Raw genomic sequence first — 26,425 nt, 5'->3', positions numbered from 1 at the left:
CGGCGGTGCCCAATGGGCAGCAGCGGGGGCGGGCGCTGCCGTTCGAATAAGAGCGGCCTCGGCCCGGACCCTGGCGGCTCCGTCTTGGGAGGGGATCGTCAATACTGCTGGAGCCCCGGCGACGCCGAAGCCGGAGACGATCCCCAGCCACGGTCACGGTACGGGGAAAGCTGAGGTTACCCGCGGGGGCGGGGGGCCGGTGGTTCCTTCGGCGGGCGCTCAGGGCCGCAGAGCGAGGCTGTGCCGAGGTGGGCAAGGCGCGGAACCCTCGGGCGGGCGGGCCACGCATGTGGCACAGCCTCCGTCTCGGGCCAAGCTCAGCGGCGTCCCCGTCCCTGAGGACGGGGCGGTCGCGGCCGGAGCGCTGTGGCTCGGGCGTGTGGTTCTTCGTTTCTCGGGGCTTGGCAAAGTCGGAACCTTCGCCAGCGGCACTCGGCGGCCGCGTTCCTTGCGAGTTCCTCTGCTGCCCCCAGCGCCGGTTTGAAAGAACCTTCTCCTTGTGCCCTTCCTGTGCCGTGCTCGGGACAGCCCCATCCTGCGGCCCTGAGCCTCCTCAGGCAGCCCGGGCGCTGCGGAGATGACTTCCGAGAGTCTCCGGAACAGCAGCGAGGGGTGAGCGTCCCTTCCCCGCCCGACTCCTCCCTGATCTAGCTGGTGACCCGAAGGGTCCGGTTCCCGTTCAATCTGTGGCCGCGGGGTGTGTGCGTATCGGGGGTAGATTTTCAGGGGTCAGCTGGATGTGACCCCAGTCAGGTTAGAGGGAGACGTAGCATCGGGGGCCATTCTCTGCCGAGCCCCGGCTTCCCAGAGCTGCGCTGGGGTTGGGAACGGGTCTGTGCCGGCCCCACCGGCTCAGCTCTCCGTCACTCGGCCTGGGCAGGGTGACGGCAGTGCGCGCGTCCAGGCTCGGACTATTCCCCCCCCCCCCCGTGGCGAGGCGCCGGAGGTTTCTGTGCCGTGCGCCTTTAACGAGCGCGGCCCCGCCGCGGTGACGTGGGGTGGCGCAGGGCCAGGAAGGGGAACCGCCGCCTGCCAGCCCCGCCGAAGAGAAGCTCAACAACTTTTCTTTTGTGCGTGGCCGCTGGCTCCCCGGCCCTTCCCGGCTTGCCAGCGCTCATGGCGGATTAACCCCCGCGCGCCGACGACGGCCGCGCGGCCCCGGTAAGGCCCCAACAAAGACTTTCTGCCTCTTCCTTGTTTTGTTTTCCACGGGGCTGGCGGGAGCGAGGCGGGGGCGGCGAAGCTCAGCTCGCCTAGCTCCGCCGCCTCGCCGCAGCGTACGGCTCCCGGCCCGGCCCCTCGCCAGCCCCCGAGGGGTGCGGGTCCCCAGGGCCGCGGGTCCCCGGGGCCGCGGGTGGCCGCGCCGGGCTCGCCAACATCCGGGCGCTCGGGTCGGCGGCTGCTCTCCGCCTCTGCCCCGCGCCTGCTGCGGGCCCGTCCGTGCCGGGGGCTGCCGTGGCTCGCTCACCCCGCCCGGGTGCTTCCCGCAGCCGGACCCTGGCCCAGAACAGCCCGGGGCCCGCGGGCTTTGCGTCCCCCGGCGCGTTGGCCCGTCGGGAGCTCCGGAGCGCGGGCTTGCGTAACGCCGTGTTGTGACCGGAGCGGCGCAGGGAAGGAGGGGAAGGACAATGCCGCCGCCGCGGCCGCCGCCACCTCCGGAGCTCGTTCCCCGGTCCCCGCCGCCCCCCTGCAGCTGCTCTCGGCGGGGATGCGGCTGGAAGGCGCTCACGGCCGCTGGCGGGCTCCCGACCGCTTCCCGCCTGCCATCACGAATGGCACGTCCTCACGGAGGGTCATGGAGTTGTCTCAGGCGCTCAGGGTGGCCCGTGTCACCAGTGACAGGCCAGGCTGGGACCGCGGCAGCAGCGGGTAGCCCTGCCTGCCCGTCCAGATCTCACACCAGGCGCCAGTGTGTTCGCAGACTGGTTCTGGTAAAACCCAGCTCGACGCTGGTGGGACACGGTTTTCACCCAGGATCTGTCTGCATCCGGCGCTGCACGAGTGCTTTGCCCGGTGCCTTTGGGTGGATTTTTAAAGAGAGGTCTTGGCTGTGCCACCGGGGGGAGGGACAGTAGTTGCTGAGTGACCCAGCCGTGGGACAGGGAGCTGGGTTTTAGCCAAATTGGAGGGAGGACCTGTCCTGCTGAGGATCCCATGTGTCCCAGCTGGACTGACGGCAGCGGGAGCTCTGTAGTCCCCAGAGCCACCGTGACTGGTTGGCTGTGCTGTGCCGAGCAGCTGCAGATCCCAGCCAGGCTCCTGGCCCGTCATAGTGCGGGTGTCCAAGTGCAATACCGGCTGAGGAGCCCCCTCCGTATCTGGGTGACTTTTTGGCTCCCAGCGGTCCCCTCCCCTGGAAGACTGCCAGGGTGGCGCCGGGGGCAGCCAGCGTGGAGGCAAAGGTCGCTGTGAAGGGGACCTGGCAGTGATCCCAGATCCCGTCAGGGCAGCTCATCCCTGCTCCCACCCAGTGCAGCTGTGGGCTCCCTGTGCCCCCAGCAGGTGGTTCTTTCACTAACAGCAGTGGAAGGGGAGCTGGCAGAGCTTCAACGGCTTGGCCACTGCCTTGCTGGGCAAGAAATATTAGTGACATTTGGAGGTGAGGGAGGGAGGAAGGCACAGCAGGAGAATGAGGAGCCTGAGCAGCAGTTTTCCATTGACCCCTTGTCAGGATCCTAATCTGTGGGAGCGGACCAGACTGCTGCTCATCATTGCTCCCCACTCTGAGCCTGTGGGGAAGCAGGAGGATGCTGGCTGCTCCTGCACAGCTGGCCAGATGCAGGGACACGTCCTTCCTTGGCGGGCACAAATGCCTGGTGCTGGGCGCAAGTAATTTAGTAACATAATTACTGTAGTTTACCTTTTTTATCTCCCCTCCCCCTTTGTTGATGTTTTTAGGTCTGTGCAGGAACCTGATAGGCTGGCCACAATGGCACTTCATGGCGAAAGAGTTGCTGCTCTCCTGGCTTGGGTAAGTTCCCCCTCCTGTGCTGGAGCTCACTGCCAGCTCTGGCTGCTTCGAGGCTCGCTGCTGGGGCTTGTCACAGGAGGGATTGTGGCTGGGGCAGGTCCTAGGGTAGCCAAGTTCCTACTGTTCCTGGGCAGGTGGGTGTTTGCAGGAGAAGCCTTGCTCACCCTTCCTGTTGAGCAACCAGAAATGCTGGAATGGCTTGGTCTGGTCATGGAGACTGCCTGGGAGATGGAGCTGAGCCTGAAGCAGGCAGCAGCTGTACTGTAAAGGTGTTGCTGGATCTGTCTCACAAAGCACTTGTGTGTCCAAGTGAAAACTCCTAGAATGGTTTGGGTTAGAAGGGGCTTTTAAGCTCATTCAGCTGAATGCCCTGCCATGGGCAGGGAGACCTCCCACTGGACTAGGTTGCTCCAAACCACATCCAGCCTAGCCTTGAACACTTCCAGGGATAGGGCAGCCATGGCTTCTCTGGACAACCCTCACAGGGAAGAATTTCTTCCCAATATCCCATCTAACTCTACTCTCTGCTAGTGGGAAGCCATTTCCTCTTGTCCTGTCACTCCAGGCCTTTGTCCAAAGTCCCTTTCCTGCTCTTTTGAACCCCCTTTAGGCACTGGCAGGGGCTCTAAGGTCTCCCTGGAGCCTTCTTTTCTCCAGGCTGAACACCCCCAGGTGTCTCAGCCTCTCCAGAGAAGAGGGGCTCCAGCAGTGTGATAAATGGGACCCGTGCCAGACTCCCAGATGTGGAGCTGTGGGGATCATGTTCATCTGTTCCCTGGGAAGGGGTGGTTTAAAGGGGTGGATTTACTTTCACCCCCAGACCAGTCTTGCTGTCCCCTGCCAGGACTGGAGGTGGCACAGCACAGTGTTGTCTTGGTTTCTGCCTTCTGACTGTCCCACCCCATTTCTAGGTGAACAGCACAAAGGTTTGTCCTGATCCCCTCAATGATCTGTCCCAGCTCCAGGACTGTAGTGTCTTCATCAGAATTATCCACAAAATGTGAGTATGGGGAGCTGTGTGCACATTTCAGACCACACAGCTGGGTCTGTGCTGTCCCTGGAGCCGTGGCCCCAGCCCCCAGGAGCTAAGAGGCTCCTGTCTTGGGCAGGGTGGGAGTGGGGGTCTTGGGGTGTTTATTCCTCCTCTGGCCTATGAGATACTGAGATCTCCATCTCCTCTATGGCACTGCACAGCTGGGGTCTGCCTGCAGAGCTGTTGGGTCCCACAGAGCTGCCCAGGGAATGTTTTGGTCAGAGTTCCTGTCGTTTGAGACTTGTTTTCACATCTGGCACTTAACATCTGGGTTCACTCCTGGCATTGTAGAAAAGACCTGAGTGCTGCTGCCAGTGGCACAAGGGTTCCTGCAGCTGCATAGGTGATTATCCATTTCTCTTGATGCTGCTCTGGTGAGGGAACACCCAGCAAGTTTTCCTGAGTGGCTGCCTTGGGATCCTGAGGAAGAAGCCTTGTATCTGGAAAGCAGTGTAAAGAATGGCAGTTTCTGCCTCATGAGGTGCTGCAGCCTGGGGATGTCAGGCTGCTGCTGAGTGTAGTGTGGTCAGGATGGAGCCTGTGTGCTCTGCCCTGAGACCTGAGGTGGGAGGAATGCCTCCTTTAGAAATTGTGTTTGTTCCCTGGGAGCAAGGGGCAACTAAAATCTACAGGCCATAATGGACATCAGAGGTGGGACAAAGCCAGGTGGCTAAGGAGCTGACAAAAACAAATTGAGAGGGTGTGAGGCTGCCATGCATTGCTTTCAAACCCTTGCGGTGGGAGGCTCACTGGGAGCCTGTCTGCTGTAATTACCTCCTGCACAGGGTAAGGAGAGCCTGCCTGGAGCAGGGATCTGCCTGCAGTGGGTGGGGAGGAAGGAGCTGCCTGCACCACAGATATATTTAGTCAGACCTGGTTAATCTCCTGGGTCTGTGCTCCAGCTGGGATTAGTAGGGATCCTGGTGGCGTGTGCTCTCTAAAGAGGCCTGGCCATTGCTTGATAAAGTGGGGTGGCACCAGGGCAGCTGCCACAGCAGCTGGCTGATCTGAGAGCTCCTGGTGACACAAGAGAAAGTCCGTGAGGAGGAGCAAATCCTCGTGGCAGCCCCTGTCCCAGGCCAGGTTCTTGTTTTTGGCACCTTGGGAGTAAGAGACAGTACTGAAGCAGTGCTGGTCAAGCATGATTGGTGTGGGTTTTGGGTGTGCCATTTCTGAGCAGCACTTGGGTTTAATAACCTTTGTGGGTCTCCTCCAACTCAGGATATTCCATGAACTAGTGGCTGCTCAGGAAGAGTGTAGTTGCAAATAAGTGCAAGAGGAAGCCTTAGCCTCCCCAAAATCCAGCAGGAAAAGCCCGAGGCTGCATGCACGGACTGGCCCCTGTGGCTTCCAGTCAGTGGGGCCACCACGAGCTCCCTGTGCTGTGCTGGATGCTGGGGCTGGCAGGCAGAATAGGAAGCAGTGCCAGGGGGGTGTTTGCTGCCTGGCTCCAGCAGGGGGATTCCGAGGGATCCGCTCCGTGTGGTTGGTCCTGGCTCTGCTGGCCCTGGTGTGAGGGCAGAAGGCAGAGCAGCGCCCCAGAGGCAGCCCTGGCTCAGCAAACCCTGCTGCACAAACCTCAGCGTTGGTCTAATCCTCCAGAAGGAGTTAATGTACACCTTGCACTCTTCCAGCCACGGGAGCAAGGAGGGGGAGTCTGTGCTGGAGCAGCCACTGCCAGAGAGGATCTCCTTCATCCATGGCTTCCTGCAGAGTAAGACCCTCCGCTGGTGCTGGGGAAAGCGACTGCCCCTGCTCGGTGCCCCTGACCTCTGAGAGAGGGTGGTCTGCTGTCTGCAGCTTCCCTCTCCACAAAGTGACCCCCTCACCCCACATCAGCATCTTTGTGAGGTGCCAGCAGCTTTCCTGCAGCAGCCTGTGGAAGAGGAAACTTCCAGATGGAAATCCTTATCAGAGTCTGGGTTCAGAGCAAAGGAGGGTCTGGGTGTGAAGGGCAGGGTGCCAGTGGCTGCTCTGGTGATGCTGCCTGGAGCAGTTTTCCTAGTTAGGTACCTGCTCTTCAAATCCCAGTTGAAAACCTTTACCCAAGTAGAAATCCCGGGAGGGGAAATGGGCAATATCTCATACTCTTGTTCAGTGTGTTATCACGTCTGGCACTTAACATCTGGGTTCACTCCTAGTTCACTCTTGTTCAGTCTTTCCTCGAGGGAAGACTCCATATCCCACCTCATATCCCACCCAGAGATGGAGCTCTCTGTTTGTGCTGATGTTGGAGGGGAGATGCCAAGGTGGGGAGGCTGGGATTTAGGTTGGAATTCCAGGGAGGGGAATGAAAGTCGGTCAGAGTTAATTGCCAAGGCTGACCACGGGGATCTCAGCTCTGGAGCCCCTCCTGCCCCATGTCCCTTCTCCCTGGGGATGCATTACAGTGCCCTCCTGGCCATGAGTGCCACCTCAGGGGAGGCAGTGTGCCCAGTGGCTCCTGTGTGACTGGGAACTCTGCTTCTGTTGCAGAGCACTGCCGGCACAAAGTGGCTGCAGAAAACCTTGTCTCTGCACAGAAACTCCTGGATGGAGAGGAGCTGGCCCTGGCCAAGGTAACTGTGTGGCATGTTTTAGTCCCAGATGGCACCAATGTGCTTGTGGCTGGCCTGGGGTTACTCAATACTTTTCCTGCCTTGCTCAGGTGGCCGTGCTGCTCCTGTATCACACCTCCATGAGTTCCAAGGACTCTGGGGACTGGAATGAATTTGACTACAAGACCCAGGTAATCCCTTTGGGGTTCCTCCTCTGGGTCTGGGGTGCAGGGGGAAGCAGCGGTTCCTTTGGGGGAAGGTGCTCTGGGACTTGCACTCCTGGGTCTCACTGAAAGACGGTGTGGAGTGGGCACTGTGGTGCTCACTGGTGATTTTGGGCTATCAAGAGCTTGTGGCAGGCAAGTGTGGGCAGCAGCACAGGCAGGCAGGGAGCTGCCCCATGCCTGCTGTGGTGCTGCCTGTGACCTGCAGCAGAGCCACTAACTCTGCAGCTCCTCCAACACAGGTTGAACTGGCATCAATCGTCAAATTTGTGCTGGATAATGAGGAGTGCCTGAATGAGAATCTGGAGCCATTTCTGCAGAGGAAAGGTAAGTGCTGCCCTGGCTTTTCCTCCTGTTTGTGCTGCTGTAGCTGCCCAGCTGTAAAGGCAGCTGCACAACCCAGATGTGCTCAGCTACAAAACAGTCCCCCGTAAACTCCTAAGAGTAGGGCTACCTCAGACCTGCTGGCTCTTCCTACTCAGCAGTACCTCAGCCTTTCCCTGGAGGAGAGGAGCAGGTGGGATGCTGAGAGTCTTGTGGGAGCAGAGTTGCTGGGGAAGGCCTGTGGAGCAGGAGGGATGAGGATGTAGGGCAGGTATTTGGCTTCCTCAGTTGGCTATTCCATCCCTACTGGAATTTGTGGTTCCTGTGCCCCTGAGATTTTAGCTGCTCAGCCTCTTAGATATTAAAGATGGCAGCCGTGTTCTCCCTTTTTATTTCCAGTGGAGCTGCCCTTGTCCAGTGTGTCCAGCAGCAGCTCTGAGGAGCATTCCCCACTGTTCTCTCTCCCTTGCAAGAGAGAGGTGCGTTTCCTGGAGCTGCAGAGGATCGCCTCCTTCCCCAGTGCCAAGTACGTGCCCTGCCTCCTGGCTGCCAGGGGAAATGGAGGAAGGGAGGGGTGGGTGGGGCGGCTTTTGGGACCCGCAGGTGTAGCCAGGCTGCACGCTGACTCCCCGGAATGCTCTGTTCTGCCTTGGTGCTCTCCTGCTGCATGTTGCTCCGGCATGATGTGGGGATGGATGATGGAGGTGAGCTTGGGCTCCAGCTCCTTTTAGAATCATGGAATTGTTCAGGTTGGAAAAGCCCTCTGAGACCATCGAGTCCAACTGTGCCCTTGGCAGTGCCAAGGCCACCACTAAACCCTGTCTCCAGTGGAGGCATTTTTCCATATTTGCCCCCGGAGGCCTCCAATTAAAGACCAGCTTTTATATTACCTCTTTGATGGAAATTGTTTTGTATGCGTGTTGTTTTGTTCCTAGATTTTTAAGGCAGCAGTTCCTTGGGGATCCAGGCAGGAGAACCTGCCCCAGAGATGGGTGTAGCAGAGTGGGTCTGGCTGCATGGGGCCTGGGCTGGCTCAGGATAATCCAGCTTGTGTGTGTCTCTCTGCAGCTTGCCCAGCACTCAGTCTTCGCCCATGGGGGACATCATGCAGACCCCCCAGTTTCAGCTGCGGAGGCTGAAGGTGCAGCTGGCTTTTGAGAGAAAGAAACAGGAAGAGCTGGAGGTGGAGGTGGTAGAGACTCACAAGCTCGTTATGGAGAAGGGTCAGTACCAGTACATCCTGGTAGGGCTCTGGGGCAGAGATCTCCCCATGTTTCTCTGACTTTTCTTTTGTGACCCCACCACAACTCTGCTCATGCATGGTCCATCCTGCCATGCCACAAGTGAGACTCCAGGTTCCTTCTTCCATCTTGTATTCCCTTATATATCCTGGGCAACAAAAGCCATGACTGAAGCAACATCTATGCTGAGCAGTAGCACTGGTGGTGGCCGGGCTCTTTGATCTCCTGCTGCAGAGGGTTTCTGTGCAGAAATACTGTTGTGGGGGCTTCAGGTGACATGAAAAGTTGGTAATGGGCCCTTTCTTGCCCCCTTCCCCAGATGCTCAGATCACCAGGATGCAGCAGCAGATTGATCGTTTGGTAAAGCTCAATGAGAAGCAAGCTGAAGACCTGCTGGAGCCCAAAGAAATGGAGGAGCTGAGGGAGAAGAATGAGAGGTAATCCTCCAGGAACATCGACTCCTTCCTCCTAGGTGGGATCTTGTCACTCCCACATCCCCAGACTCTATGTTGTCTGTCTCTTCCCTAGCAGTGCATGAAACAGGGGAGAAAGCAAACCTTCTTGTTCTCTGTGCTGAGAAGAAGACAGCAGGCACAGAATCAAAAAAGGGGCTGGGTTGGAAGGGAACTGAAAGCTCATTTAGCTGAAATACTCTGCCATGGGCAGAGCCACCTTCCACTAGACCAGGTTGCATCCTTCCAGGGATGGGGCAGCCACAGCTTCTCTAGACAACCTGTGCCAGGGCTTCATCACCCTCTCAAGGAAGAATTTCTGCCCAATATCCGATTTAACCCTGCCCTCTGTCAGTGGGAGACCATTCCCTCTTGTCCTGTCACTCCTGACTCTTGTCCAAAGTCCCTCTCTGGCTGTCTTGGAGCCCCGTTAGGTGCTGGAAGGTGCTCTGTGGTGTCCCCAGAGCCTTGTCAACTCTAGGCTGAACACCCCCAGGTCTCTCTCCAAGTCTGTCTCCAGAGCAGAGGGGCTCCAGTAGCCCTTGGAGCATCTCCTCTGGACTTGCCCCAGCAGCTCCACATCCTTGTGATACTGAGGACCCCAGAGCCAGAGGCAGCTCTGCAGATGGGGTCCCACCAGAGGGGAGCAGAATCCCCTCCTCCGTTGTTGCCCACGCTATGGGATCAGCCCATGACACAGCTGTGCCACCATCATGCTGACCGTGCCCTCAGGGAAGTTATGGCCTGCAGCCCATTTTTACTGCAGTGGGCATGGATCCAGTCCCAAACCATGCAGCCTGTTCTAAGAGCCCACTCTTAATCCAAACCCTGCATGGGAGCAGCTATTCCTGTTATGTGAAAAGGGTGTGCTGCCCTTGTGGGTCTCACCTGTCCTGGAAAAGGGGAAGCTTTCAGAGTGATCCTGGAACTCCTGACTCCAGCCCATTTCCCAGGCCTTTACTTTGATCCCATGTACTGGGCTTTGTCACACACTTGAAATCACCTGTCACACTGCATCCTGGTCTTTGCTCTGTCCCTGTGCCATTGTTTACTCAGAAGGCTGTCCAAACTCCACTGGAAGTGCCATGTCTTTTTTTGTCCTTTCCTTACTTATTTCCCTTTGCAGAGGGGGTGGCTGGAGTCCCACAGCTGCCTCTGCTCTCAGTTTGGAGCAGTTGGGCTTCTGCAAAGCACAAACATTGCTTATCTCTACTCTGCTTTGCCACCTGTTGGGAGCCAGGTTTAGAGCTGGGTTGATGGCAGAGTCACAGCAAGGCATGGAGATCCCTGGGAACCTTTAGTTTCCGTGGCAATATCCAGCAGCAGCGATCCCTGGTGATATCCTTGCCTGCTGCCAGCATGCACCAGCTCCTTAAGCCCTTCCTTAAGCACCTCCTTTCCCACAGCCTGGTGGGGCGCCTGCACGAGGCCTTCAGGCAGTGCCAGGACCTGAAGACCGAAAAAGCCCAGATGGACCGAAAAATCAACCAGCTCTCCGAGGAGAATGGGGATCTTTCCTTCAAGGTACGGGGTGCAGTGTCCTCTCCATGTCCCCACATCCCAGCTGGTTGTGATGGAGCCCAGGGGGAGGATTTGATGGCAGTGCTGGATGCTGGGATGTTTATGGTTCTGCTAATGCAGTCTTTGACCCAGTGACCAAGCTTGCCTTGAGCTCGGGATCCTGATCCAAATAGGAACTCTGGTGGGGGAATGGCGGCTGGGTGGAGCTGCCTGCATGTGGTGAACACCCAGAGCCCAGGATGCCCATGTGTGCTGCAGCTCTTGGGAATGGGGAGTGGGCAGAGCCCTGAGCAGCAAAGGCACACTCTGCCTCTCTTGTGGACTGGGTGGGTTTTCATTGGCAGCTGCGGGAGATCGCCAGCAATATGGTCCAGCTGCAGCGAGCCCTGAATGAGCTCTCAGAGGAGCACAACAGTGCCATGGCACAGTCGCAGGAAAAGCAGCGGCAGCTGGAGAAGGAGCTGCATGCAGCAATGCAGGATAAGGTCAGGGGGCTTGGGGGGTGGTGGGGGTGGGTGCCCCCCGTAGCTTCCCCAGGGTCCCCCCCCCAGCTGGGGGACACGGCAAGTGCAAGCAGGGTGCAGCAGCCAGGAGCCCTCCTGCCCATTTTTGCCAGCACACAGGGAGAAGCGGTGTAACTGTCAGCTCCTGTGGGAAGCCTCTCCCTGAAACTAAGGAAGGGCTCCCCAGGGTGGGACGGGCTGCTCTCCTTGATTGGTTGGCTCTACTGTCTTGCACCATGCTCAGTCCCATCTCTGTCTCCAGAAATGCTCAGAAGAGAAAATTGAGATTCTACAGGGAAAGATTTCGATGCTGGAGGACCAGTTGGCCAAGCTGGAGGAATGCAGTACCCAGGAGAAGGGGGAAGTCATGGGGGACATTTTGAAGGTACACTGGGGCTCCTGCAGCTTCAAGGGCTTGAATGGTAAACGACTCCAGTTGGAGAGAGCAGCAGGTGCCAGGAGATGCATGGCAAAGGCATGTGGGGCAGAGCCTGCTGCTCTCTGCTGCTGGATAGGGGATGTGGGGCTGAGCACTCTGGGAGAGCTCCATTTGGGCTGAATTTGCAAATACTGCTGCCAGGGAGCTTCCCCAGCCTGCCGCAATATTAACTGGTTGTGAAGAGAGCATCTCCTGCACGGTGTAAAGAAGGTGTTTGGTCCAAGGGAGCAGAGTGGCACAAGGCTGAGGGAAAAGCAAGGTGCCCTTGGGGTGTGGTGAGAGGGAAGGCAAGCACTGGGCAGCTCCCAGTGGGATGCAGCACATGGGGCTCTGGTGAGCCTGTTGGCTACAGCTTGAGTAACACCTAGGAGGTGCATGTTTTGTCCCTGTAGTAGTCTGACCTTGGCTGGGCACCAGGCACCCACCAAGCGCTGCTATCACTCCCCTTCCCAGCAGGACAGGGGAGAGAACAATAAGATGGAGAATAACTAGTAGGCTGAGATAGGGCAATTTACTTAAAGCAAAAAGAGTGAAAGTTTGTGTGTATAAGCAAAGAGAAAAGCTAATCTCTACTTCCCATCAGTGAGTGTTGTTAAGACACTTCCTGGGAAGCAGGGCTTCAGCACGTGTAGTGTCTGCTCCAGAAGGCAAACACTAAAACAATGCCCTCCATTCCTCCCATGTCCCTTAGCTTTTATATCTGAGCTGACATCATATGGTGTGGAATATCCCTTTGGTTGATTTGTGTTGCTTGGCCTCATTGTGCCCACTCCCAGACCCTGGCTGGGGTGGGTTAAGAGTTCATTTTCCCTTGGAAGCTTTCACAGTGCTGTGCTTTGCATGGGTAGTTGGAAAGGTGTTGATAACACACCAGTGTTTTTGCTGAGCAGCACTATCTCTCTGTCTCAGTCAGACCCAATACAGTCTCCCTGCTCTTCTGTTTGCCAGCTGGAGGAGCTGAAGCAGGAAGTGTCCAGCCTCACGGCCAAAGGACTGCAGCTGGAGGAGGAGAAGCAGCAGCTGGAAGTGGAGAAGAAGCAGCTGGACAGCCTTGTCACCAGCCTCCAGAGCTCCCTCTCTGAGAGCCAGCGGGCCCAGGAGAGACTGAAGCGAGACCTGCAGGCACAGGCTGCCGAGGAGCAGGCTGAGCGGCTGGCTGCCCTGAGCGCCCAGCATGAGCAGGCCCTGCGGGAAAGGGACTCTGCCCTGCAGCAGCTCCAGCAGGCCAACACATCCCTCAGCAGCCAGCTGCAGGCCAGGGATGAGGAGAAGGCTGTGCTGAGCCACAAGGTGGGCGAACTGGAAGCCCACATCCTGGAGCTGGGTGCCCAACGGCAGCAGGGAGTGGCAGCAGAGGCACTGAAAGCCCAGCTGCAGGAGCTGGAGGGCAGGCTGAAGGAGAGCCAGCAGAGGCTGGCTGAGAGGGAGAAGCTGGCCCGGGAGAACAGCCGCCTGCAGGAGCAGCTGCTCTTCCTGGAGGAATCCTTGCGGAACACTGAGGGAATATTGGAGGACGAGAAGAGACGGGCAGCTGAGTGCCTGGAAGGCAACCTGGCCAGGATCGCTGAGCTGGAGGCAGAGAAACAGCAGCTGGTTCAGGGCCGGGAGCCAGCCCTGCCGGAGCAGGGTGAGGAGCTGGCCACACGCCAGGTGTCACAGGAGAGCCAGGAGCAGCCCGTGGGAGCCCCTCCTGCCGCCCGAGGGGAAGATGAAGAGTGCAGGCGGCTGAAGGAGGAAATGCAGGCGCTGAGCCGGGAGCACAGCCGGACCTGTCAGCAGCTGCAGGCTGAGCAGGAGAAGGTGGCTGTGCTGGAGGCCCAGGCAGAGCAGCTGGCTGGCCTCCAGGCTGACTTGTCCAGCGCTCAGTCATGGGCAAAGGAGAAGGAGAGCGAGGAGCAGAAGCTAAGGGCCGAGATGTCATCCCTTCAGGAGAAGATGGCTGTGGCACAGCAAGCAGCAGCCCAGCGTGTGGCCAAGCTGGAGGCGGATGCCCAGAGAGCTGCTGAGGCACTGGAGGGAGTCTCCCAGCAGCTGTCCCAGGAGAAGCTCAAGTCCAAGGAGTTGGAAGGCACCATGGATCAGCTGCGGATTGCAGAGAAGGAGCTGGTGTCCCTCCGCTCTGCCGTCCAAGAGAAGGAGAGCTGGAAGGAACAAGTGTCCCAGTGTGTCCAGGAGATTGAGAGGAAGAACAGCTTGATCAGCAGCCTGGAGCAGGAGGTCTCCATCCTCCATCACCAGGTGAAAGAGAAGGAAGGGGAGAGCAAGGAGCTGAAACGCCTGATCCTGGCTGAGTCGGAGAAGAGCAAGAAGCTGGAGGAGAGGCTGCGGGTGCTGCAGACTGAGATGGCCACCGCAGCCTCCCGTGCAGCCGAGAGGTGCTCGTTGATGAAGGTGGAGGTGCAGCGGTGCCAGGACGAGCTGGAGAAGCAGCGGATGACCATTGAGGCCCTGAAGAGGGACCGGCATAGCCAGAGCGAGCGGGAGGATGAGCTGCGGCAGGAGGCAAAGGTCTGCCAGGACAAGTGCCTACAGAAGGAGCAGCTCCTGGCTGCTCTGCAGCAGGAGCTCGACAGCGCTCGGGCCAGGCACGCCTCCCTAGAGAGCCAGCAGCGCCAGGACCTGGAGCAGAGAGCAAAAGCTGTGTCCACGCTGCAAGCCGAGCTAGCGCAGGCCAAGCTGGAGGCGGCCGAGGTGCGGTCGCTGCGGGAGCAGCTGGCAGAGAAGGAGCGGGCCCTGCAGGAGTCTTGGAACAGCAAGGGGGCAGCCTTGGAAGAGAGGAAGAAACTCCTGGAAGAGAAGCAGAGACTGACAAGTCGGGTAGGTGTTCTACTCCCAGCAGGAGGGATGTGGATGGGGAAACCCTCCTGGCAAAGGGATGTGTTCAGCCTTCTGCACAGCCCTGAATCCATGTCCTGCTCAGCACAGGGACTAGGGGCCTGGGACGCATTTCTAGGTGTGAAAGGGACTGTCACATGCAGGTGCTGGAGTGTTTCCAGAGAAGGGCAGCAATGCAGGGGAATGATGTGGAGCAGCAGTCTGATGAGCAGCAGCTAAGGGAGTTGGGAGGGGGGCTAAGCCTGGAGAAAAGGAGGCTGGGGGGGGACTGTCTCTCCCCTGAAAGGGTGAAACAGCTCCCTGAAAAGAGGATGCAGCCAGATGGGGGTCTCCCAGGTAACTTGTTCTGCCAGTTAACAAGTGGCATGACAATAGGAAATAGTTTCAAGTTGTGCCTGGGGAGGCTAAGGTTGGCTATTAGGAAAAAATTCCTTCCCTGAAAGGGTTGTCCAGCCCTGGCACAGTCTGCCCACGGCAGTGGTAGAGTCCCTGTCCCTGGAGGGATTTAACAGACATGTGGACATGGATTAGTGGTGGTCTTGGCAGTGCACTCAGTCTCAGAGGGCTTTCCCAACCTAAATGACTCCATGATTGTATGAAAACCAGCCTACGTCTCAGCTGTGTACTCACCTCTACTTTTTGTGCTTGCAGGTGGAGCAGTTGGAGATAATCCAGAAGGACCAAACTAAGCAGGTAACACAGACCACGAGCTGGCTGCTCAGTGACAGTGCACAGCCCTCCTTGTTTGTCACTTCCTGCTGGAGCCACCCTCTCCGCTGTACTGTACTGTGAACTGTGTACTGTACAGCACTGTGAACTGTTCACAGCATGGACCCAGCCATGGGGCCCTTGGCTCCAAGTCTCTGGGCACCTTCAGCTCCAGGGGGTAGCAACTGGGCTCCCATCCTGCCACCTGCTCCCTCACATTAGTGCCTGCAACTTGGCAAGGCTTCTGACATGGCCCATGGCAGCACATGCAGCAAGTGGCTGCCAGGAGCATGCAGGCTCCTCAGCATAGGACTGTCTATCATAGGACTATCTCAGTGCTGGGATGGCTTCTCCCCCACCTTTAACCAAGGCCCAGCTCTTGGCACAACCGATAGGAACAGCTGTGCTCAGACAGCATGGGCCAGATGTGGCTGCTCTAGCCACATCTGATCTCCGATGTGGTAGGAGTTAGCACTTGGGAAACAATGCTGGAAAAGCCACGTTTCCCTGTCCAGTCCCAGCCAGAGCTGCCCAGGACTCTGCAGAGACCTTGTGGCTATGAGCAGGGGGCTGAGGGCTCCTCAAGCATCCCCTGGAGCTGGGAGAGCATGGCCAGGCCAGAACTTGCAGCAGCCAGCTCCCTGTGTCAAGAGTGCTGGATGACCTGTGGGACTCCAGGTTGCAAGTGCTTGGGCACTGGGGACTTAACAGAGGCTTTGCTTCCAGCCCGTGACTGCTCCTTCTGCTTGGGTAGCTCCAGCCAGCCTGGCTGTAAGGATTAACATGGGGTGGGTGACTGTCACCTTGGCATGTCCTGGGATCTTCCTTGGCAGTGGGTGGTGCTGAACAGTCGCCCTGTGGCAGGAAATTTCTTCATTGTGCCCTAGAGCTGGCTAGAGAGCAGGGGCTGTGCTGCCCCACAGGAAGATTGTAGTTTTGTGGCTGGAGCTGGTCTCACCAAGCCATGTTCTTTCTTCCAGGTGGATGAGCTGAATAAAAAGCTGACTCAGCATGAGAAGGCCACCTGGACCCAGCAGCAGAGAGTTAAAGTAAAGAGGGACCAAAACCCTGGGGGCTGAGCCCTGGAGCTGTTGGTGCTGCCAGGGGGCTCACCTGGGATGCCTCTAAGCCCGTCTCTTCCCTGCCCACAGGCACTGGAAGGGGAGCTGCAGGCAGCAGTCACAAGCCATCAGGAGAAGGTAGCAGAGCTGCAGGTGCAGCTCACCCAGAAGGAGCAGGCAGCTGAGCACTACAAAGGGCAGGTATGCTGGGGGCTGGTATGGCCTTGCTGTTCCTGACACTGCTGGGACGCTTGACAGGATTCCTCTGCTTTATATCCTAGATGGAGAAGGCAAAAAGTCATTATGATGCCAAGAAGCAGCAGAACCAGGAGCTATCAGAGAAGCTGAAGGCCATGGAGCACTTGCAGGAAGAGAACACAGAGCTTCAGAGCAAATCAGAGAGGCTAGCCAAGGAGCTACAGGAGAGCATCCTGCAGGCCAAGGAGTCTGAGATGAGCTGCAAGACTCTTACCAGCCAGATTCGCAGCCTGGAAGCTCAGGTGGGTGTGGCATAGTTGAGCTTCACCCTCCTTGTCCTCGCTTCCATCACCACCTCACTTGGAGGATAGATCCATCCATTCCTCCCTGTTTCCCATTCAGGTGCAGGAACTCAGCAAGTTCCAGGAGAAGACTGCCACAGTAAAGGGACATGAGGCTTCCTTTGAGAGTGTGGCTGACCAGAGCACTGATAGCCTCAATGAGGCACAGCAGCTCAGCTCCCCCAGGTACCAGATCCATCTGCTTCCAGCACCCCAAAACTCCACCGTTCCCAGGCCTGGTCAGCCTGCTGGTGCTACCCTCACCCCCTGTCTCTGCAGGAAGGCTGCCAGCTCTCAGCTGGAAGTCTCAGTGGTGCCGTCAGACAGTGAAGAGTCACTGCTGTCTCAGCGGCTGCCCCAGACGAAGTCATCCCTGGAGAGCCTCTACTTTACTCCCATCCTCTCTGAGAGGCGGTCACAGCTCCAGAGCAGCGCCAACTTCCCGGGAGACTTCTCGCTCGACTCCGGCTGCAAGACCCGCTCTGCCCGGCGCCGCACCACCATCAACATCACCATGACAGATGTGAGCAGGGGGCCCCTGCTGGGGAATGCAGGGATCAGGAGCAGCACTGCAGAGGGACCCAGCATGCTGGGAACTGAAAAGCTGAACATGACCTGTCAATGCGCACTGGCAGCCTAAAGTCCAGCCATGTCCTCAGCTGATCCCCCCAGCCCAGTGGGAAGCGGTGCAATGTGGGCATTTTGCCCCTCTGCTCTACTCTGCTGAGACCCCACCTGCAGAGCTGCTTCCAGCTCTGGGGCCCCAATGTCAGAATGACATGGAGTTGCTGGAGCAAGGACAGAGGAGGTCACAGAAGCTCTCCAAGGGCTGAAGTCCCTCTGCTCTGGAGATAGGTTGAGAAAGTGGGGAGAAGAAGGCTCCAGGGAGACCTTAGAGCCCCTGCCAGTGTCTAAAGAGGCTCCAAGAGACCTGGAGAGGGACTCTGGACATAGGCTTGGAGTGACAGGACAAGGGGGAGTGGCTTCCCATTGACAGAGGGCAGGATTAATGGGATATTGGGAAGAAATTCTTCCCTGTGAGGTTGCCTAGAGAAGCTGTGACTGCCCCATACCTGGAAGTGTTCAAGGCCAGCTTAGAGCAATCTGGTCTAGTGGAAGGTGTCCAGCCAAGGGAAGGAAGAGGTGGAAGGAGATGAGCTTTAAGGTTCGTTCAACCTAAACCCATCTGTGGATTTTTCTCTCCCAGAAACAGGCAGAGCCCGAGGAACTGGTCTGCATCAAGAACATCCCATTGGCTCATTCCACAAAAACATCTTCCCCTGCTAAGGGCCGTCTGCGCTCAGGTGCCTCCACCCGCTCCCTCACCAGCTTCTCCTCCCAGGAAACCCTTGCAAAGCTGGAAGCCTCCTCCCCAGAGAAGACCCCTGGCCATTCAGTACTGCTGGGCCTCCCTGGGTACCGACCAGTCACCCGTAGCTCCCTGCGCTTGCAGCGGACCAGCAGCTCCAGCCTCGGTGTGTATGGGCGGGGAGCACTTGGACTGCTGGCTGTGGGGTTCTGCCCTGCCTTGGGGGAGTCAGGTCTTACCTGGAAGCCCCCTCATCTTTCCTTGCTTTGGATTTAGGCCAGAGCACCATGAAGCTGGGCATGTGCCAGGATGAGCCAGAGCAGATGGATGACTGGAACCGCATTGCGGAGCTGCAGCGGCGGAACCAGGCCCGCCCTCCCCACCTGAAAACCAGCTACCCCCTAGAGAGCATGGTAAGGGCTGGGAGGGGGAGGTCAGGTAGCCCTTTGTCCCAGAACGGGGGTTTGGGAAGGAGGTCTGGGAATGGACATGCCCCCTCAGCAACATCCCCACATCTCCTCCCCAGCCCTCCACCTCCTTGGGAACCATCACGGATGAGGATGTGAAGATGGGGGACCCAGAAGAGACGCTGCAGCGTGGCAGCAGGCACTCCTCCCAGCCCATGGCTGCCGGCAGCCAGCGCAGCAGCCAGGCCAGCAGCATCACCACCCGGCAGCGGAGGAAGCGCCTCTCGGAGGAGACCCACCAGGGCCCTGACACTCCCCCGGTGAGCTCAGCTCAGTCCCCCAGCACAGCACCCTACTGGGAACAAGAGGTGTTCCAGGTTTTGAGGGAGCTGCTGTGGCCACCATTCGCCACATGTTCCCACTGATCCTGGATTGCCGTGTCCCGTATTCCCAGCATCCAGTGGTGTCTCTAGTACTCGTGATGGTCCCAGTGCTGGCAAGGAGGCCATTCCAGAGGCGAAAGGCTGAGCCTTCTGCCCTCCCTGGGCACTGCTACCCTCAATCACATCCCCTCCCTGCAGCCCCTCAGTTCCCTCGTTGCTGCCAGCCCCACAGCAGGCTGACCCCCAGATGGCAGTACTAGCTGGTCCCCTGTTTTCCAGTCCAAGAAGCCAACCAGCTGCTTCCCACGGCCCCAGAGCTCCCAGGACCGCAGTGCGCAGAGTGGCTCCCAGGTCAGTCAAGACAGCGAGCAGCAAGCCCCAGCCACACCAGTAAGTTTCAGAGGGAAAAAGAGTGATCAGGAGGGAGCCCTCTGTCCTGCCCCACGCTGAGCTAATGGTCCTGCTCCTCTTTTGCAGGCTCAGAGGCGCCAGTCGATGGCGTTCAGCATCCTCAACACCCCCAGGGAGCTGGGGAGGCGCCTGCTGCGCCGGGCAATGGCCCAGAGGAGCACTCCCACAGCCTCCAGCGGCACCCGCCGCTCGTCCCGCATCGCCACTGCCACGACCCCAAAGGGCAAGGTAGGTACTGCCTGACCCCCTGGGCACGCTGCTGCGCTCATGCTCAGCGCCCCCAGCTCCTGCCTTGGGTTCATACAGGCCATGGGGACAAGGGGCACAGTCCTGCTGTCCCTGGGCTGCTATGGCAGCAGCAGGTCCCAGCATGGGGCTCGGTCACGTTCTTGGTCCCTAACCTCCCGTCTTCGCTCTGTCCTTTCCAGGCCAGTCGCCAGTCGCGCAAGGACAAGCGATCCTGAGGTTTCCCCAGTCCCTGCGTGCTGGCTCTGCCCTGGCCTCCCACCTGCACCCCCTCACCTCTTCCTGCCCCCCCAGGGCCCAGGAGCACTGAGGGTGAACGGGTGGGGCCACCCACACGACTGCCTTGCGTATCCCACTGACAACTGTGGGGTGCCCTGGGCGCGGCAAGGGCCCCTTGCCCTTCCTGTACCCATTGTCATCCTAAACCCTTCCGGGACCCAAGGCAAGGGGATGCACAGAGGGTGAGGGCTGGAAACACACAGGGGTGCGGGGGCTGGCACCAGGCTGCAGCTGGAGGGGCTGAGCTCTCCCCAGGGATATTCTGCAGCCTCGGGTACAGGGACAGAGGTGAAACTTAGCATCCCTCGGGTCACCACCTTTGCTCCCTGTGTGTGGGACCCCCCAACCTGCCCGGTCCTCCTGTTCCTCCCAGGGAAGTTGAGGCAGCATTTTTAAATGTTTCTACTTGTAAATAAAGTGTATTTTTCACCTGCTCTGGGGCTCCTGGCTTCCTGCTCCTACAGTCCACATGCACTGGAACCTTAATCAGGGCTTGAGGGGAGGAAAAGCATGACCTCCTCCCTGTCCTATCACTGAACTACACAGGGTGTCCCAAGGCAGGATGCTCACCCAGGGACCCTGCAGTGTCCCCCAAGCAGTCATAGTGCAGATTTCTGTCCTTCTTACTTTTCTCCTTTAACTTCCTCTTCTCCAGTAGCAACCCCTGCCATTACAGTGCTTCAAAGCCCAGCAAACCTGGCCACGGGGCTGGAAGCACCTTCTCCATCCTCACACCAGCCTTGCCACAGATGTCCGGGGGCTGCAGTGTCTCTGCCCCTTGGAGTACTGCAGGTTCAGCCCTCAGGGGTGGTGACACAGGGTTTGTCCCCAGCTCTGCTGTCCTACTGCAGGTGCTGGGGTGAGGACAGGGCCCCTGGTGTCTCCCTGCAGTTGCTGGCATGCTGCTCCATCTCTGCCATGCCAAAGGGCAGCTGGCAAATGGGGCAGGGCAGCCAGGCATCAGGGGACAAGGAAGGCCAGGCTACAGTAGGTTCTTCTCCACAGTGGGAGGCGTGTGTGCGGGGAGCAGATTCAGCAGGAAGTGGCCTGTGGAAAGGGAAGGTGATATGGTTGTCACAAGCTCACTAGTGTTGGGATGATGGGTTGGACTGACACCCTTGCTGATGATTCTTATGGCAGCCTAGGAATAGACTGTGATGCCCCTCCAGTGCCAGGGCACCAGCAGGAGTGATGTGTCCCAGCTACAGAACTGCCACCCCTATGCCCATTTACTGGCCACCAGAGGACAGCCCTGCCAAGCAGCTGGGGCAGACAGCTGTGTCCTCCTCACTGCTGGCCTGTCCTCTGTCATTTCTCCTGCCTTGTCTCTCTTGGGGGCCACAGGCTTGGGCTGTTCCTTTCACCCTGGGCGTCCTTGAGGTGGCAGCTGGGGCCCTGCAGAGGGGTAACATGCTGGAGGTACCCTATGCCACATCCTGCCAGCCCAAAAGAGTGAAGGGCTGGGCCCAGAACTGTCTGGGAAAGGCTGAGAGCAGTAAACAGCCAGGGTCAGGGCAGCCGAAGACAGTGACCCTGGGATTACCTGCCAGGGATGGGACAGCCACAGCTGCTCTGGACAACCTGTGCTGGTGTCTTACCAGCCTCACAGGGAAGAATTTCTTTGTAATATCCCATATAACCCTGTCTTCTGTCACTTGGAAGCCACTACCCCTTGCCTTGTCCTCCCAGGCCATTGTCCCTCTTCTGAAGTCCCTTCAGGCAGTGGAAGGGGCTGCCAGTTCTCAGAACCTTCTTGTCTCCAGGCTGAGCAGCCCTGCATGTCCCAGCCTGTCTCCACAGTAGAGAGGCTCCAGCCCTCAAGAGCATCTCCACAGCCTCCTCTGGGCTCATTCCAGTTGCTCCACACCCTTCTGATGTTGGGGTCCCAGAGCTGGAGGCAGCTCTGCAGCTGGGCTCTCAGCTGAGCAGAGCAGAGGGGCAGAATTCCCCCCTGCCCTGCTGCCCACAGTGGCTGGGGGCCAGCCCAGGACACAGCTGTGCAGATTCACTCACCTGGCACTGCAGGACCTCCCACATCCTTGGCCAGCAGCTCCAGGTGACCCCCCAGGGTGCTCCTGCCAGCTCTGGGCCTCGGTGCCTGGTTCTGGTTCTGTGCTGTCAACAGCTCCATCCAGGCACAGGGGCTGAGGTGGGCTGAGCTCCAGGCAGCCCCTTCCAGCTTCCACAGGTGCCTCCTCAGCTGCTTCTCCTCCCTGGATCTCCTGGGGATAGGGAGGGGCAGCCTTGCAGGAGGGTGTTGCTATCGGACACGAAAGAACACAAGGGCACCTCGCTGTTCTCAAGGTGAAGAAAAAAGGGAAGCTTCTTTTCTGACTCCAACATTTATAGTTTTCCAAGAGTGACAGTGGATTGGAAGGTGACAGTGCCACCTCTCCAATGACACTGGACAGACCAACAGTCTATCAACTTTCTCCTCCTCCATAAAGGAATGCAAAACAATGAGTTCTTTACAGAAAGTGTGTGAGAAAGTTCCCTACAAGAATGTCAACATCAGAAGGCTTAGAAAATCTTAAAAAAAACAGGGTGACATTAGGACAAGGCTGGTGTGAGCTGGGGCTCTGGGCTCCAAGGAAGCACATCAAGGAGCTCCAGGCCACACTGTGCAGGGACAGGATGAGGTTTGCAGATGTCAGGCCACGTAAATGCGTGATTCAGGAAAGAAAGCCCTGTGAAAGGCAGAGCTGGAGCACCAGGGTCTGTCTGAGAGCTCAGCATCCTCCTGTGGGACAAGGAGAGGCCCCAGGCAATCGAGAGAGGTTCCTTGTGCCCAGCATTCTGGGCACAGCCCCTAGCTCAGCCCAGCAAGCACCTCCTGGGCTTTCCATGGGGCACAAGTGGTGTCCGTGGAGGGGCAGCCCCTTCCTGCTGCCTCCCCACGGAGAGGGACACATGGAAGTGTGAGGGACACCCACTGTGTCTGGGGGGGCTGTGGGGGGTCAGGCTCCTGCCCCCGTGGTTTGTGCAGGTGGATGAAGGAGAGCCCAAAGCAGCTGCATGGACTGAAGGGCTGGCTGCAGGTGAGCTGCAGACTGTTGGAGACAGGCACACGACTGAACACACTGAGTTCCTGCAACAAGAGCCAAAGTTTATTGAGGGGCACCCCCTTTTAGGGGGGCTTCAGAATTCCTGCACTTGAACATTTGATTGGCTGGGGTCTCAGCACCGCCCAGCTCACTGGCCAGCTGATGTCTGCATTCACGATTGAATGGGACTGGCTGGGCTCCCTGTTGGAGATTGAATCCAACTCATCACTGTCTTACCCAGGAACTTGTTTACCTCTACACTTTAATGTACCAGGCTGGCCAAGTTGGGTCTGTTATGGCCAATTTTAACTGTGCAGCTTCAGACCAGCTGCAGCTGTCACAGCACGTGCTCCCATGTCTGCCCCACCGTCAGCTCTGAGCTCTGCTGTGGGGAAGAGCACTGGCCACTGTCCCAACACCACTCCTAGCTCTGCTTGTGGCTCTGTTGCTGTGCCACCCAGGACATCTGGGGGATTATGGGCACGAGAAAGGGCAGGGAAGCAGAGCTGGTACAGCTTTCCTGAGCCCATAAACAACCCTAACCCCTGGTCTACCTGTCCTCTTCCCTACCTGTCCTTCTTCTACCCTCCTATCAGCCACATGCTACTGCCAGCCCCATTCCATCACCATCTCCCCATATCAGCTCCATGCCATGACCAGGCCCACAGCTCTTCCCCATGCCTTTTTCCTTTGGATCAATCCTTACCTTCCTAAAACATCTGAACCCTGCAGCGATTCTGGTCCAGCTTTGAGTCAGCTGGTGTCATCAGTGGGCACCAAGGTGTGACAGGGCTGGTTGCAGGGCCATGAGGAGCATCCCACCTCAGACTGCAGAAAGGCACAGCTGTAGTTCCCTGGGGAGCAGTGAGAAGGACAGGGGCAAGGGGGCTCAGAGCTGCTGACCCTATTGTGGGGCATGGCCCTGGCTCCTGCACGGGAGTGGGGAACAGGGAACTATCAATGTCAACACAGCCAATGGGACTGGCTGTCTCCTGCCACAGCTCCACACTCAGCTGCCTGCTGTGATCCTTGGGGCAGCCAAGCCAGGGCTGTATGCTGTCCTCACTCAGCAGGTTCTCTGCCTTGGGCTACTTGGGGTCCTGCACACACAGCAGGGACACAGCATCATGTACCAACCCCTCCCTAAACACCCTCCCCTCCAGCTCTAGCTTGTTCTGGACATGGGGAGAAGCATGGAATTCTCTGCTAACCTACAGGACCAACATCCCATTTTGAGAGAGTATGAATGATGTGAATCCTTGCCCTTCAGCTTAACAAGGTGAGGTAGTACTGCACCCTGTCATGCCCTGACCCACCTCTCCAAGACCCGGGCAGCTCAGAGGGATCAGCCCCACGCCCAGCCCCCCAGAGGGAACCCCCAGGCACCTGGGAGGAGAAGGACACCACTCAGCTGATTTTAACCAGAGCCATTCAGGAGCCTTTGGAGACAACACTGCCAGAGTGTAACTTTCCTCTGGAAGCCTCTGGTGCCTGGTGGGGAGAGAGGAGAGTCTGATGAGCGTGGGCATCTCCTGGCTTTGGAACCATTCAGCAGCTCCCCAGTCCCACCCCACCGCCTCGGTGCCCCCCGGAGCTGCCCCACCACCCCTCAGGTTATCGACCCAGCAGCAACCCCCAGATCTGAGTCACAATCCCCCAGCTCCCTTCGGCCACTCCTGTGCCCCCAGCTCAGCCCACAGCGCCCCATTCTGCCACTCGGGTACCACCCACACGTCCCAGCCCTATTCTCCAGTGCCCTCATGTCCTTACCCGCAGCTCCACGGCCCGTGTTCCCAGAGGCACGAGCAACGCCTCAGCGCTATTCCGCTATCGCTGTAGCTCTCCAGTCGTTCCCCGCTTTCCCAGGCCTGTTAAAGCCCTGGCTGTGCCCCACAGCCTCGCCACGCCATTGCCCAAGCCAGTGCCTGACCGCAGAGCTCCCGAGTCACCGCCCAGCCCGATCGCACCGATCTCGGCCGCCCAAGTGACGTGAGCCCCGATCCCCGCCGCTCCCGCCTCCCGTGAGCGCCTCTCCCGACCGCGCTCCGGTTCGGGCCGCGGCCGGGCCCGCTGCGGGGCCTGACGGGACACGCAGCCCTCGGGGGACGGGACACGCAGCCCGCGGGGTCCGGGAGAACGGAGTAGGAATGTACGCTGAGGGCCTCGGAGGGTGCCTGGAATGGGACAGGGGCGACTCTGAGTCACTTTGAGCTTGTAGAGCTTTGGGGAAATGGGTGTGGGGAGTGTTAGGGCTGGGGGGGATCCTGGTGTGGGAGGACAGGGGCAGGGTGGCACTGGGAGCTTCGGAGGGGCCATGGGGCAGGGACAGTGCGGGCTCTGGGGGCAGGAGGGCAGCCATGGAGGCATCGCTGTTGTTCCCATGCTGGCTTTAAATATTCCTGGGGATGAAAAATTACAGAACTGGAAAAAAATCTGTCTGGAAAGATGGAATTGGAAGCAGGGTGAGTGCTCTGTCACAGGTACGTGCCACGTTCCGGCACTGCTGCCCCGGGCTTTGCAGTGGCTTTTCACCGTCCCCTGTGCTTCGTGCTTGGGAGGTGGTTTTTTTTCCCACCGGTAAAGAACCAGGAGAACTTGGTTCCATCCTGTCTGCACTGTGGGAGCAGCTGCACAGAGTCAGGTAATATTTTGTGCCTTTCCTCAAGAATTGGTGGTGTGGCTTAAAAATTGTCAGATGCTGGTGGTTGTTTTGGAGAAGATTCCTGGCAGGGCCCAGTTGTGGAGATTCCCTAGTGCGTGGCTGAGCTGTGGGAGCTTGTACCTCTGCCCTGTGCCTTGTGTTGCTGCTGGAGAGCGGTGCAGTGGGGTGATGGGAGGATTGAATCCCAGATCAGTCACTCTTGAGTTGCTGCTGGTTATATTTTAAGATACTCCTTGGTGACTTTGTATGTAAAAATGTGGAAGATCCAAATCTCTGATCCTCAGAAGTGAAATTCCCACTTTTCACTCCATCAGGGCCTGGCAGAGTGGGCATCACAAGGAGGCAGCGAATGAAGAGGTGCACATAGGACTGCTTATCCCTGTGATTCCATAAATTGTTGGAGCAAAACCTATCTGCTTGTGCTGTCCTGAGGTCTTGGCAGCTCTTTGGGCAGAGCAGTTTGCTGATGAGCCACTCATGGTGGGGACATGGCCCTGGCTCTGCCGAGGCCACCACTAAACCCTGTCTCCAGTGGAGGCATTTTTCCATATTTGCCCCTGGAGGCCTCCAATTAAAGACCAGCTTTTATATTACCTCCTTGATGGAAATTGTTTTGTATGTGTGTTGTTTTGTTCCTAGATTTTTAAGGCAGCAGTTCCTTGGGGATCCAGGCAGGAGAACCTGCCCCAGAGATGGGTGTAGCAGAGTGGGTCTGGCTGCATGGGGCCTGGGCTGGCTCAGGATAATCCAGCTTGTGTGTGTGTCACAATCCATCCTTATGAACGGGGTTCGTGATGGTTCGTGGATTGATCTCAGGCTGCAAAAGAACCAACACGGCACAGGGGATTTGCAGTAATAATCAAAACAAATATACCTTTATTGAATGACCACAGCAAAATGGCATAGAGGGATTAAGGGAGAGAAAAAGATAGAGAAAGAGAGAGAAAAGAGAGAGAGAAAGAGGGGTATAGCTACCAAATGTAGAGACGAAATCCTTTGGTCCAGTCCAGTCAAGGATCCGCCTGTTACATCTGGGAGATCTCAAAATCTCTAGCTAACTCAGAAGTTTTTATTATGATAACTCTATTGAAAATTGTGAGGGAGGGGTAACAGATACAATAAGGAATCGATGTAACAGGTAGTCCATGTTCTCAGCAGTAAACGAGAGCCATTGTCTTCTTGGTCCAGTGGTCACACCTGCAGGCAAAGATCTCGCTCTGGTCAGCTTGCCTCCCCCCACACACCTCCCCTGGGTTGGGGGTTTCAGTCCCAGTCCTTGGAAGGAGGAGAGGGGCC

General features: G+C 58.0%; 1 protein-coding gene and 2 long non-coding RNA genes across 7 annotated transcripts; 2 read left to right on the top strand and 1 right to left on the bottom strand.

Annotated features, from left to right (window-relative positions):
• The first annotated feature begins 98 nt into the window (after nucleotides 1-98).
• On the top strand, nucleotides 99-19,857 carry NUMA1 (nuclear mitotic apparatus protein 1). 3 transcript variants are annotated; one of them, XM_036379864.1, is made up of 26 exons: nucleotides 99-158; nucleotides 2,899-2,971; nucleotides 3,883-3,971; nucleotides 5,639-5,718; nucleotides 6,480-6,562; nucleotides 6,652-6,732; nucleotides 7,008-7,092; nucleotides 7,489-7,615; nucleotides 8,158-8,312; nucleotides 8,650-8,767; nucleotides 10,189-10,306; nucleotides 10,648-10,788; nucleotides 11,069-11,191; nucleotides 12,194-14,062; nucleotides 14,732-14,773; nucleotides 15,769-15,837; nucleotides 15,940-16,050; nucleotides 16,131-16,349; nucleotides 16,450-16,574; nucleotides 16,668-16,911; nucleotides 17,596-17,863; nucleotides 17,974-18,110; nucleotides 18,224-18,424; nucleotides 18,767-18,877; nucleotides 18,965-19,126; nucleotides 19,327-19,857. In XM_036379864.1, the coding sequence occupies exons 2-26, from the start codon at nucleotides 2,930-2,932 to the stop codon at nucleotides 19,360-19,362; spliced, it is 4,836 nt and encodes a 1,611-aa protein (XP_036235757.1). In that variant the 5' UTR covers nucleotides 99-158; nucleotides 2,899-2,929; the 3' UTR covers nucleotides 19,363-19,857. The 3 variants fall into 3 exon arrangements, with proteins under 3 accessions (XP_036235757.1, XP_036235740.1, XP_036235748.1); XM_036379847.2 differs by lacking the exon at nucleotides 99-158 and adding an exon at nucleotides 495-612; XM_036379855.2 differs by lacking the exon at nucleotides 99-158 and adding an exon at nucleotides 1,023-1,161.
• A 1,539-nt stretch (nucleotides 19,858-21,396) lies between these two features.
• On the bottom strand, nucleotides 21,397-24,568 carry LOC118684843 (uncharacterized). Of its 3 annotated transcripts, none has more exons than XR_008509172.1 (4): nucleotides 24,238-24,568; nucleotides 23,854-23,958; nucleotides 23,174-23,321; nucleotides 21,397-21,683 (listed from the first exon to the last, which is right to left on the bottom strand). It is a non-coding gene; the product is annotated as an uncharacterized LOC118684843 (long non-coding RNA). The 3 variants fall into 3 exon arrangements; XR_004979898.2 differs by having other exon boundaries at nucleotides 21,397-21,645; nucleotides 24,238-24,564; XR_008509171.1 differs by lacking the exon at nucleotides 21,397-21,683 and adding an exon at nucleotides 21,972-22,511 and having other exon boundaries at nucleotides 24,238-24,567.
• Nucleotides 24,563-25,722, top strand: LOC118684849 (uncharacterized). Its single transcript, XR_004979899.1, has 2 exons — nucleotides 24,563-24,616; nucleotides 25,444-25,722. It is a non-coding gene; the product is annotated as an uncharacterized LOC118684849 (long non-coding RNA).
• The last annotated feature ends 703 nt before the right edge of the window (nucleotides 25,723-26,425 follow it).

The sequence above is a fragment of the Molothrus ater genome, chromosome 2 (genome assembly GCF_012460135.2).
Source record: "Molothrus ater isolate BHLD 08-10-18 breed brown headed cowbird chromosome 2, BPBGC_Mater_1.1, whole genome shotgun sequence".
Taxonomy (NCBI): domain Eukaryota; kingdom Metazoa; phylum Chordata; class Aves; order Passeriformes; family Icteridae; genus Molothrus; species Molothrus ater.
Note: the sequence above shows the minus strand (reverse complement) of the source record. Positions and strands in the feature narration are given on the sequence as shown.